Below are 13,765 nucleotides of genomic sequence, written 5' to 3'. Positions count from 1 at the left end.
AATCCTATCAGAACCACCGGACCCCCTACGGAAGCCACTCAAATTGAGATGGAAGAGGACATTCCTCAGAAAAATTCTTTCAAAGAGATCTTACTGGAAAGGAATTTGATGTCCATCACTTTATATGAATTAACCCACTCTCTCCCCTGTTCGAATTAAATGCGGGGAATATCCCCATCCCTTTGTCAAAGGAGATAAGATCAGGTTATACCTCCCTAATAGTGAAACTATTTGGGGAAAAAGTTCCCCCGCCAGTTATTGCGAGCAAATCTTGCACAACTTTGGAAACCCGAATCACTAACACTAATCGACTTGGGATGGGGTTTCTTCATCGTTATTTCAACCTTGAAGCAAGCATGAACAAAGTCCTGACTAAGGGACCTTGGTTTGTGACAGGACATTTTCTATCTATATGAAAATGGGAACCAAACTTTGTTCTAGCAGAGTCCAAGTTAGCTCTTATAATAATTTGGATCAAACTCCCACAGATCCCAACAAAGTTTTATAATTGGGCAATCCTAGAGCAAGTGGGCAACAGGGTTGGCAAACTTCTGAAAATAGATACATGTACCTCCTCCACCCTTAGGGAAGGTATGCTAGGATCTGTGTACAGGTTCCACTTGACATTTTAGTCACCACATCTGTCACCATCGGCACTCACAATCAACCCATCCTATATGAGGGGGAAGGGATTCTCTACAAGGGATGTGGGAGAATTGGCCATACGCTACGTTACTGCTCATTCATCCCCAAGCCCAAAGAAACCAACAATCCAGTTAACCCAACTCCTACTTCAACAAACTATGGTACAGTCCTAGGCGAAGAATCTCTGTGATAGACGGTCCCATTCATGCGGAATAAGAAAGGAATCCACAAGAGAAATCGCTTATAACGGCCGGCCAGAGCAACACCGGAGCAACCTATGACCCAGGTAAAATGGTACAGTGAAGCCACAGGTACGTTCCTCGACCTGGTAGCCACCACCACTAGCTGCGGTAGCCCTAAGGCACACGAGAAACTCGACCTAGGTGAACACTTGGGCTCTATGGGACGGGCTACAGAGAACCAAAAAGACTTGAGGCATATAAGGCCCAGCTTTATAAGTGGGCCAAGTTAAAACAATTGCAGCCTCGCAAGCCAAGCTTAGTAGGCTGAAACGGCATCTGCCTAAGTCAGGCACAATCCCAAAAGATGCCACGTTAGGGAATATCTCCATCTCCAAAAATTCCAATACAACCGACAAAAATGGGATTAAGGATTCCATCCCCCCTTTTGACTATGCTCCCTTCGAATCGGGTACTCTTACACATAAGAATAGTATCTCTTTTTTGAAAAGGGATCATTTGTCAGTACAATCCCACCCCAAAATGGCCCATACGTTCACAAAAGGCCACTTTACCGTGCATGCGCCTGCACCACACACAATCCACCCTCAACTCTTCCCCGATCTTGCTTCTTCCAGTGGAGGTAATCAAGTGTCTATTACAAATCCAATGCCCAATACCATCAATGAGGTGATACTCCTTGTTATCCCGTCAAGATTAACTGCAGAAGGCAAATCACCTCACACGAAACCCAAAGAGGAGATGGATTATAACAATGTTTCTCCCTCCACTGTCTTTACTCAAGACACACCAACAGTCGCCTTCACTCTAATCTTCCAATGGAGAACAATAATCCGCCTTCTCAAACACAAGCCACAACACCGCTAACCATCTCCACTACCCCAATACCACCGGAGCTCATGCTGGAATCATGGTTCGAAATGTTACTCCAAGGACATACCCAGAACCTAAAAATGATGGTAGGTGTAACGACCTGACTGGTCATTTTGCTTTCTGGAACCCTATTACCCTAAATAAGACTTCCCGTACTTTGTTTTACTGATTTATGACTTGCGGGGATGGTTGGTTCGGGATTTGGAAGAGTTTTAGTTGAAATCAGAACACTTGGTTCCTTAAGGTTGGCTTAAAAGGTCAAGTTTGACTTCGGTCAACATTTTGAGTAAACGACCTCGAAATCAGGATTTGAAGGTTCCAACAGGTTCGTATGATGATTTCGGACTTGGGCGTATATCCGGATCGGGTTTTGGATGACCGGGAGCGTTTTGGCGTCTAATAGTGGAAGTTGATTCTTTAATGATTTTCATGTTCTTTAAATTTGGTTTAGAATGGGTTTTTGTGATATCGAGGTTCGAACGGAATTCCGAGATCGGGAATAGTTCCACAATGTCATTTAAGACTTCCACACAAAATTGGTATCATTCCGAGTAGTATAAGTACGTTTCGGCACATTGGAAGTAGATTGAAGAAATTGAAGTTCATAAGTTTAATTCAATTGGTTTTAGGGTGTGATTCTTAGTTTTAGTGATGTTTCAGGTGTTCTGAGGGTTCGAGCGAGTTCGTTCTATGATTCCAAACTTGTCGGTATGTTCGAGGGGGGCCTCGGGAGACCCAAGCGTCAATCGGACGAGGCTCGAGCTAAGTTGAAAATTTGAGAAGGAGCTGAAGCTCCAGTTGCTATCATAACCGCACTTACGGTTGGGCAGCCGCAGGTGCGAGCCCGCAGATGCGGCACAAGGGGAGGAGCCCAGGTTCCGCAGATGCGGCTCCTCTTCCTCAGAAGCGGAACCGCAGGAGCGGTCACCCGTCCGCAGGTGCGGCCCCAGCTGGCCCGGCCCATTTCCGCAGAAGCAGACAATCGCCCGCAGAAGCAAGACCGTAGATGCAGTAGATGCACCGCAGGTGCGATCGCTGAAGGCAGTGGCCTTCATTTAATACGGGAGTTTATCATTTTTGACTCATTTCACTCCATTCTTGGGCGATTTGGGAGCCTCAAAAGGGGATATTTCAACCTAGCTTTGCGAGGTACGTAATTTCTACTTAATGTGAGTTTAATACATAGTTTATGGGTGGATTACAACATGTAAATTAGTGAAAATTATGGGTTTAGAGTAAAACCTAGGGTTTTTTTTTATAAAAATGAGATTTAACCACGAAATTTGTTATGAAATGTAGTAGAAATCATATATTCTTGATCCTAAGGTTATGGGTAACAACTCTCTTCAAAAATTATCGAGATCTGAACACGTGGGCCCGGGGATGAATTTTAGGAACCTTGCATTTAGGGTTGGGAAATTACTTAGTTAGAATATGAACTCTTGAGCATATATTGACTAGTTCTTACCCCATTTGAATAGTTTTGGATCGTTCGGCTCCAATTTGAGGGTTTGAGCGCATTCTTGAGTTTGGAAGTAAGCTTTGGGGCAAGGTAAGTCTCTTTTCTAACCTTGTAAGAGGGAATTAACCCCATAGGTGAATTAAATAAATGTATGTACCTATCTGTAGTTTATAGTGTTCACCGATAGGCTTAGTAGCATGCATTTCCTTTCGTTTCTTAGATTTTATTACGGTATGTAGTTTTGTTCGCCTAAGGTATTGTATTCCCTGTTGCTATTATTGGATACTATATATCCTGTATTACGGTATGTGATTTTTATTGGTATTTATTTATTTATTTCATTTTATTTTTTTATTTTTTAGCTGAGGGTCTATTGGAAACAACCTCTCTTCCTGCACTAGGTAGGGTAAGGTCTGCGTACAGACTACCCTCCCCAGACCCCACATGTTGGGATTAAACTGAGTTTGTTTTTGTTGTTGTATGTACCTATCTGTGGGGGCTACGTACGTACGTGGTGACAAGATTCCGTACGTAGCTACTATTATGCTTATTGTCTGGGTAGTTTAGGACCGTATCATGCTATACCTGCAATGCTTGCGTCCTTACTTGATACTATAATCACTTAAGTCATGCTGGAAATTGGTAAAACAAATATAGACGGTTATACTCACTTACTTAAGAATTTATGTGAATTACTTGACTGTAAATGGGCAATGTGTGCTTTCTTGAAAATAAATTGTTATTTGTGGATAAGGCCGAGCACCTCTGTAGTAAATAGATGCATCTATGGTTCGCGCCATTCGACCCTCTGGCAGTGCACAACTTAATATTATATTGGACCGGGCTGTACGACCTCGGCATAATCTGGGCATGTTATTTATTTGGAACTTCTCATAATTTATACTGCTTAAATGCTTTGAAACGTAAGTTGTTACATGATATGACTGAAATTGACATGTTGTTTATGAAAGAATATGTTACTTCTCCCTGTTCTTAAACTGTCATTATTATTCATGTTATTCATGCTTAGCGTAACACGTAAATTATAATATTGTTGGCCCTAGTGAGTGTCAAGTCGAACCCTCGTCACTACTTCTTCGAGGTTAGACTGGATACTTACTGGGTACATATTGTGTATGTACTCATACTACGCTTCTGTACTTAATTGTACAGGATCTGAGGTAGGTGCATCTAGCTACCCGTCCGACGCGCATTCCTGATACTTGATCGAGATTTCACGATGAGCTGCCCCCTTCTGAGTCGTTCAGCAGCATGTCGGGGTCTCTCCTTCTGTTATTACTGTCTATTCTATTTAAGGCAATAGGATAGTTATATTTTTGTACATTCTACTAGTTGCCCTCGTACTTGTGACACTAGATCCTGGCACACACATTAGTAGACAATTATTTTTGGGTTGTATTCCTATAACTATGATTTCCTTTAGTCATTCCCATTTCAGTTGCTTTATAAATTCGTTATTTATCGACTGTTTTAAATTTAAGTTAAGTAAATGTTGGGATTGTTTAATAAAATAAATAAATGAGAACTCACTAGTTGATCGGTGTTGGCTGGCCTGACAGCGGCGTTGGGCGCCATCACGACCTATAATGGAATTTGGGTTGTGACAACATGGTATCAGAGCACTAGGTTCATGTAGGTCTCACAAGTCATGGGCAAACCTAATAGAGTCTCACGGACCGGTACGGAGACGTCTGTACTTATCTTCGAGAGGCTATAGGATGTTACGAAACTACTTTTATTCATCTTCTATCGTGCAGTTGATGGTATACTAAATTTCCTTCTTCTATTCTCTCACAGATGGTGAGGACGCGCACGACAAACATTCCAAACCCGGGAGGAGCTGCTCCCCCCGTTGCTAGAGGCCGAGGCAGAGGCCGGGGGAGGGCACCTGCCCGAGGTAGGGGACGAGGGCATCCCAGAGCTGCCCCAGTTGCACCACCGGCGGATCCAGCGGGGGATCCCATTATTAAGGAGCAGGGTGAGATGCCCGCAGCAGAGCCTACCCCAGCGAATTTCATGACAGCACCGGGCTTTCAGGAGTTCATGGGTCGTATGCTCCGATTCATGGATTCTATGACCCTGGCTGGTTTTTTCCAATAGACCCAGCCACATCTCAAGCGGCAGGGGGAGTACAGACCCCTACTGCTCATGCTCCTAGGCATGCAGCCGCAGTGTATCAGACTCCAGGCACACTACCCGGGGATGGGGCCCAGCCAATTACAGGAGTGGCACCTGAGCCCAGACCAGCTGTGGACGGCGATCCGCAGAAGTTATTGGATAGGTGACCAGGCTACACCCTCCTATCTTCGGAGGTGAGCGTCATGAGGATGCCCAGGATTTCAATGATAGGTGCAGGGATAGATTGCACAACATGAGGATATTGGAGTCTCATGGGGTTGACTTCACTACTTTTCCGCTAGAGGGTAGGGCCCGTAGATGGTGGCAGTCTTATGTTCTTTGCAGACCAGCGGGTTCCCCTCCCATCACCTGGGGCCAATTCACACAGCTCTTTTTGGATAGGTATATTCCACCCTCTGAGAGGGAAGAGTTGCACTATCAGTTTGAGTACTATGAGGTGAGGTTTTTTTGAGTTATCTAACCATGCACTCATGATACTTCCTACAGACGCAAAGAGAGTGCGGAGATTTGTTGCGGGGTTGCACTCCGGTATCAGGGCCAACATGGCCCGAGAGGTTGAGATGGGGACTTCTTATCAGCTGGTACTGGAGATTGCTCGGAGGATTGAGGGCTATCGTCAAAGGGGTAGAGAGCAGATGCAGCAGGACAAGAGGGCCGTTTCTCCGAAGATTTTAGAGGTGCCCCGGCTAGGAGCAGAGGTCAGTTTGGGAGGGGTCAGCCTAGCAGGCCTCCATATTCAGCTCCACCACCTCCTCGAGCTGCTCCAGTGCGCCCCTATTTCAGCACCATACCAGAGAGTTCTTATCACCCACCAGCCATCCAGGGTTCTTCCGGTGGGTACTCAGGTCCCCAGGGTTCTTCCAACTCCTATTTTAGTGCTATACCAGAGAGTTCATACCGCCCACCGGCTATTCAGGCTTCTTCCAATGGGTCTACAGGCTATCAGGGTCAGACATCAGGGCAGAAGGTCACCGCACCGAGGGGCTATTTCGAGTGCAGAGATCTCGGTCTTATGAGGAGATACTGCCCCAGACTTCGAGGCAAGGCAGTGCAGCAGGGTCAGCAGCCTATGTTTACAGCACCGGCTGTTTGGCTACCCAGAGGCGGAGGGCAGACTGGTAGAGGCTATCCTAGAGGTAGAGGCCAGGAAGGGGGAGGTCAGCCATCTACTGTTCAGTCAGGTGGAGGCCAGCCAGCCGGCGCTCCAGCCAGATTCTATGCTTTTCCGGCCAGACCAGATGCATTGGCCTCAGATACCGTTATCATAGGTATTGTTTCCGTCAGCGGTAGGGATGCTTCAGTACTATTTGATCCAGGGTCTACCTATTCATATGTATCATCTCCGTTTGCTCATTTCCTGGACATTCCTTGTGAGTCTTTGGGTACTCCTGTTCATGTGTCCACTCCTGTGGGCGATTCTGTGGTTGTGAATCGGATCTATCGGTCCTGTGTGGTTACATTCTGTGGTTTTGAGACTAGAGCGGATCTTCTGTTACTTGATATGACCGACTTTGAGGTCATCTTGGGCATCGACTAGTTATCCCCATATCACGCCGTCCTAGATTTCCATACAAAGACAGCTACTTTAGCGATGCCAGAGTTGCCGAGGTTGGAGTGGAAGGGTTCCTCAGTTAGTATATCTAGTCGGGTTATTTCTTTTCCGAAGGCTCGACATATGGTCAAGAAGGGTTGTTTGGCTTATCTAGCTTATGTTTGGGACACCACTGCAGAGTCTCTAACGATTGATTCAGTTCTAGTAGTTCGGGAGTTCGCCGATATGTTTCCTTCTGACCTTCCAGGCATGCCACCGGATCGTGATATTGATTTCTGTATTGATTTGGCTCTAGGTACCCAGCCTATATCTATTCCACCGTACCGTATGGCTCCGAAAGAGTTGAAGGAGTAGCTTGAGGAGTTCTTAGCAAAGGGGTTTGTGAGACCAAGTGTGTCGCCTTGGGGTGCATCAGTGTTGTTTGTGAAGAAGAAGGATGGGACTATGCGGATGTGCATTGATTACCGCCAGTTGAATAAGGTTACCATCAAGAACAAGTACCCGTTGCCGCACATTGATGATCTGTTTAACCAGTTGCAGGGTGCTAGGGCGTTCTCTAAGATCGACTTGAGATCAAGGTATCATCAGCTGAAGATTCAGGACGCAGATGTCCCGAAGACTGCTTTCCGTACTAGATATGGCCATTATGAGTTTCTGATAATGTCCTTCGGCTTTATTAATGACCCAGCAGCGTTTATGGACTTGATGAACAGGGTTTCAAGCCTTATGCTGATTCCTTTGTTATTGTCTTCATTGATGATATCTTGATCTCACGTAGCCTGGGGGAGCACGAGCAGAATTTGAGAGTAGTGCTTCAGACATTGCGAGAGCAGAAGCTATATGCTAAGTTCTCCAGGTGTGAGTTTTGGCTAAAGTCAGTACCATTCTTGGGGCATGTTGTATCAGGAGAGGGTATTAAGGTGGATCCCAAGAAGATTGAGGCAGTTCAGAGTTGGCCACGTACCACTTTAGTGACTGAGATGTGGAGTTTCCTGGGGTTAGCAGGTTATTATCGCCGATTTGTGCAGGGCTTTTCATCCATTGCAGCACCTCTGACTAGATTGACCAAAAGGGTGCTCCTTTCCGTTGGTCCGATGATTGTGAGGCGAGCTTTCAAAAGCTCAAGACAGCTGTCACGATCCAAAATCTATTACAGGTCGTGATGGCGCCGGACACCATTGTCAGGCAAGCCAACACTAATTAACTAGTAATTTCTTGTTTTAAAATTTTTTTAAAATCATTTCCTCTATACATTAAACAATAAGTAATGAATTTCACTGAATAAATATTGATGTTTTTAACAAACTTAATATTAAATAATCCCATAATCATCCAAGAACCCCGTGTCACAAGTACATGAGCAATCACTAGGAAATCAAATAAAGTACAATAACTGTCTGGAATAGAAATTTGGACAGAAAGTAAATACAATACACTGAAAGAGACTATGCTGGCTGCGGGTCGCCTCGAGGAATGCAGCTCACCTAAGTCTCCGTATCATCCATGCTGCTACGCCCATTAGTCCACTAGAGGTACATGTGCCCGTGCAACAAAAATGCACAAGTGTAGCATGAGTACAAAAACAACGTGTACTCAGTAAGTATCCCGTCTAATCTCGAAGAAGTAGAGACGAGAGGTCGACTTCGATACTTACTAGTGGTCAAATAATAATATACCAATAATATAGTAAAGCGAGGATTTTCATAAAACTTGGTTGTAACTCATTAGCATGAAGCAAGTAACAATCCTTTCGTTTATAAGAAATTCCCAAATTCATTTTCATCATTTATACATTTATCTCAAGCCAGGGAAAACAAATATCAACATCTATGAATTTCAAGGCAAGCAATACAAGCATGCGCAAGTCATGCCGAGGTCGTAAGGCCCGATTCAACAATATTTAAACTGTGCACTGCCAGAGGGTCGAATGGCGTGAACCATAGATGCATCCATTACCGCGTGATGACGTCCAAATCCACTACTAAAAAGTAAATGGACACGGTCGCATGCAATATAATTTACCCAACTATGAGTCGGGGTCAAGTCCCACAGAGAATAATATGTAGGCGATTAGGAATGTAAGAAAATTATCACTTATCGCGCAATGCCAAACACTAAGAATTTGGTTTTAAAAGTGTTTATACCTAAATGAGAAAATGTAAACTAACCTAGAAAGCAAGAAAAATGATCAATGACTACAAGTATGGTTGCATCGGGAATTGCACTCAAGTAACGATCCAATGTATTTCATGATTTTACAAATATGAGCGAGTTTATGTTAATTAGCTACGGGTAATAATTCTTAATTAGCTTCTTCCGAAGACTAAAAAGACTTCCTAATTGAATTATCCCTAAAACAATTAAGAGATTAAGTACTCCCGAATATGGCTACAAGTAGTTCAATCCTATCCCTAGGTAGAATCTATAAAATGAGGGTTAACGCCTCAAGTTCTTGTTAATTAATCTTTCCCAACCCCAAATTCTCTTTTCCAAAATTAATTTGGAGTTAATGGGCGAGTCCTAAGGTTAGCTAATCCCTTTGGAAACATTAAAGAACAAGAATAATTAAAGTAACAATAACTTACTTCATAAAAGGATAAAAATCATTCAATACATAAGCACAACAAGGTATTTAATCCACACTTTAAACATGAATATTTCCATAAACAAGATTCAAGTGTTGGATAAAATACTACACACTTAGATATACAATAGAAAGCAAGGAAATGAAGAAATAAACATAAATGGGTAAGAAAATCTTAACCACAAGCTTGAAATCTTCAAAACCCAAGTGTGTGTGAAAAACCCTAGCTTCAATACTTGTTCTCTCTAGTTCTAGGAACTGAAAATAAGCCAAAAATGTCCAGAGATTGCCAAAGATCGTTTACAAATGAGCTGGTTTGGGTATTACAGGGTTTGGGGNAAATGAGCTGATTCGGGTATTAAAGGGTTTGGGGTCAAATATGTGAAATTCCAGAACTGCCCAATTTTCACGCCCAGTTTCTTCATCGCGTTTGCGACGCGAAGGCCTACTTTCCTCAATCGTCGCGTTCGCGTTCATAGCTTCGCGTTCCCGAAGGTTCATGTTCTGCTACATCGCGTTCGCGAAGGTCTAGCTGCCTGCTTCTTCGTGTTCGCGTAGCACCTTCGCGTTCGCGAAGAGTAAACCACTGTGCAGTTTCTCATTGTCCATTTTAGCTCTTTTTTGACTTGTTTTTTGCTTGGTTTCTTCACCATTACCTCTAAATCACGTACAACCCGTAAAATAGAAGTAAATGACATTAAATACATGATTTTATCACTAAAACATAGCAAAAGTATAGGTTTAAAGACAAGATAAGTTGGTAAAATACCAACTTATCAAACCCCCAAACTTAAACTATTGCTTGTCCTCAAGCAATGAAAGCGACAAAATCTCCTCCCAAGTAGTTAATTGTGACAACCCGGCCGGTCGTCTTAAGAATTAATGCCCCGATCCCCTATTAACTGCTTCCCCTAAGTTAATTTATGCTATTTTTGTTTGCCGGGATGTTCGGTGTTGGGTTTCAGAGAGTTTTGGGACACTTAGTCCTTAAATGAGAGCTTAAGTGTTGGAAAGTTGTCCGTAGTTGGAACAGTGTGAAGACGGCCTCGGAATGGAAATTCGATGGTTCCGTTAGCTCTTTTAGGTGATTTTGGGGTTGGGAGCGTGTTCAGAATGTGTTTTGGAGGTCCGCAGCTAATTTAGGCTTGAAATGCCGAAGTTTGACTTTTTGAAGTTTCGGTCCGATAGTGAGATTTTGATCCGAGGGTCGGAATGGAATTCCGGAAGTTCTTAGGCTTAAATCATTGGTTAAATTCGAGTTTCCGACGTTGTTTTAGGTGGTTTAACGGTTGGTACAAGTTTAAATGATGTTATGGGATATGTCCATAGGTTTGGTTGAGGTCCCGGGGGCCTCGGGTGTGTTTCGGGTGCTCAACGGAGCATTTTGGAGTTGTGAAAAGTTGCAGAAAATCCTTCAGCAGTTGCAGGTCGAATTCCTTCTTCGCATTCGCGACGCTCCTATCGCGTTCGCGTAGCTCTGACCTTATTCTTCTTCGCGTTCGCGTCCTCCTCCACGCGTTCGCGTAGTGTAATCTGGGAGGAGGACAAATTTCTTCATCGCGTTCGCGTGACTCTTGTCGCGTTCGCGTAGCACTGCCAGTCCAGGCCTTCGCGTTCACGTACCATTCCACGCATTCGCGAAGGGCAATTTAACAGCCTTCACTTTTTCTTCTTCGAGAATGCGAGCCTACTTCCGAGTTCACGATGCATTAAATGACTGGGCAGTTATAAACACATCAAAACCGAGGGTTAGCCATTTTTATCAAAATACAAGCTTGGGAGCTCGAATTTGGGGGAAATTTCGAAGGTTTTTCGAGGGCAACTACTGGGTAACGATTCTCTACTCTCTTATGCTTAAAACTCACTAATCTAATCACGAATTCATCCTTAATTTCGGATTTTTGAATGAAAAATGGGGAAAAACTTCATAGACCAAACTATTGAGTTTTGGGTGGGTGTTTGACCTCCGATTTGGGAGATTTTTATATTCTTAGACTCGTGAGAGTACTAGGGTTCTGAAAAAGTGAAAATTATCCGGTTTCGAGACATTGGCCTGAGGGGCATTTTGGTCATTTTACCTAAATTCGCGTCTTAGCTTAAAATTAAATAGTAGAATCAGTTGCTTGTGATGTAATTTACGATGTGTAATTCAATTGAATAGATTTGGGCCATTTGGAGTCGTATACTCGTGGCAAAAGTGTGGTTTCGAGTTGATTTTGGAGCCGGTTTGAGGTAAGTGGCTTGTCTAACCTTGTGTGGGGGACCTTTCCCCTTAGGATATGATATTTGGTAATTGAATACCTTGTACGTGAGGTGACGAGCGCGTGCTTGAGCTTATTGTTGAAAAATCCGGTTTTACTTTAAATATTTAGACTGAGTTTCTTTCTTATCTGCTTTATTTTATTTGCAATTATAGACTGTGTTAGCTAGAAAAACATGCTTAGTTGTTCTAAATTGTCGATTTGTTCATGTTGCCTTGTTTGCACTACGTGAAGCATGTTAGGATAGAACTAATTGTTGCCTTGTATAACCTGTCTTACATCATAGCTGTACTCATTACTTCCGTTTATTTCATGCTGTTGCAAGATTTATTATTATGCTTATTCTCAGTAGGTCCCTGGCCTTCCTCGTTACTACCCAACCGAGGTTAGGCTTGGCACTTACTGAGTACTGCTGTGGTGTACTCATGCCCCTTCTGCGCATGTTTTTCAAGTGCAGATCCAGGTACTTCATCCCAGGCGTATCACTCTCGAGGCGGAGAGATCTAGCAGAGACTTCGAGGTACATCTACCGTGTCCGCAGACCAGGAGTCTCTATCTTATTCTAGCTTTAGCAGTTAGCTTTTCCTTTCGTACTTTTGCTTTAGACATTCTGGAGTTAGAGCAGTGTATTACTTTCCGTTAGCTTGTGTTCCCGTGAGTTTCCGGGTTCTGGGATGATATTGTAGACTTCCGCATTATTGGGTTGTATATGCCGAGCGGCATTTATATACAGTTACCCTTCTAGTTTGTTTAGTTTAATTATTTGTTTCCGCAATTTATGCTATTTCCTTATTGTTAGGATTACGTAGTCGTAGGGACTAGGTGCCATCACGACATGTTCACGGAGGGCAAACTGGGGTCGTGACAAGTTGGTATCAGAGCTCTAGGTCCATAGGAGTCACGGAACACATGCCGGTTTATTATAGTCTCGCTGATCGGTACGGAGACGTCTGTACTTATCTACGAGAGGCTATCTAACCGTTAGGAAAATTTTCACTTCATTTGATTTCCTCGTCGTGCGATATTTTGACATCACCATTCTAAACTTTTGTCTTTTATTCTCTTACAGATGGTGAGGACACGCGCTACTCGGGATGATCAGGCACCCGCGCCCCCTACTACAGCCGTCAGAGGCCAGGGCCGGGGTAGAGGTCGAGGACGCGCACGTGGTGCAACCAGAGCACCTGCGCGAGCTGCCGCCGAGGCACCACCAGCAGATCCAGCCAGAGCCCAGGCACCTGGCACGCCTACTACTGCCACTACTACTCCAGCTCTTCAGAAGACTTTGGCTCAGTTCACGAGTATGTACACCACCTTGGCTCAGGCAGGGTTGCTTCCCCTTGCTGCAGCCACATCCCAGGCCGGGGGAGGAGCACAGACTCCCGTCATCCGCACTCCTGAGCAGCGAGTGCATGTTGAGCAGGCTCTCGAGATTATTCCCGCACCGCCTGCAGCGCCAGTTCAGCCCGAGGACGGGTCAGCTGCTTCAGAGGACGAGCAGCGGAGACTTGAGAGGTTCAAGAAGTACGATCCCCCAGTATTCAGTGGATCAGCATCAGACGATGCCTTGGGATTTCTAGAGGAGTGTCACCGTATTCTTCGCACTATGGGCATAGTAGAGTCCAGCGGGGTTTCCTTCACTGCCTTCCAGCTTCGGGGAGCCGCCTATGATTGGTGGCGCACTTATTAGATAGATAGTCCAGCCAAGGCTGCCTCACTGACCTGGACCTAGTTCTCAGATATGTTCATGAGAGAGTTTGTCCCCTAGAGTCTCAGGGATGCATGGCGCGCAGAGTTTGAGCATTTGCGCCAGGGTGCTATGACCGTTTCAGAGTATGCTATCCGTTATACCAGGTTGGCCAGGCATGCACCGGCTTTGGTTGCTACAGTTCGGGAGAGAGTTCGCAGGTTCATTGAGGGTCTTATTCCACCCATCAGATCTAACATGGCTCAAGAGTTGGAGATGGACATTCCTTATCAGCAGGTAGTGAGCATTGCTAGGAGGATTGAGGGTATGCTCGCCAGGGA

At 44.5% G+C, this 13,765-nt stretch overlaps 1 protein-coding gene across 1 annotated transcript in view; it reads left to right on the top strand.

The window, feature by feature from the left end:
• The first annotated feature begins 5,184 nt into the window (after positions 1 to 5,184).
• The window catches only part of LOC109211336 (translation initiation factor IF-2-like), a 23,703-nt gene continuing 15,122 nt past the window's right edge, over positions 5,185 to 13,765 (top strand). The window contains exons 1-4 of the mRNA XM_019374869.1: positions 5,185 to 5,251; positions 5,302 to 5,450; positions 6,059 to 6,347; positions 6,390 to 6,521. Of these exons, the coding sequence (XP_019230414.1) occupies positions 5,185 to 5,251; positions 5,302 to 5,450; positions 6,059 to 6,347; positions 6,390 to 6,521 (637 nt within the window). The remainder of the gene's footprint in view (positions 5,252 to 5,301; positions 5,451 to 6,058; positions 6,348 to 6,389; positions 6,522 to 13,765) is intronic.

This window comes from Nicotiana attenuata, unplaced genomic scaffold, assembly GCF_001879085.1.
Source record: "Nicotiana attenuata strain UT unplaced genomic scaffold, NIATTr2, whole genome shotgun sequence".
Taxonomy (NCBI): Eukaryota; Viridiplantae; Streptophyta; class Magnoliopsida; order Solanales; family Solanaceae; genus Nicotiana; species Nicotiana attenuata.
This window is presented reverse-complemented; position numbering and strand designations above follow the sequence as displayed.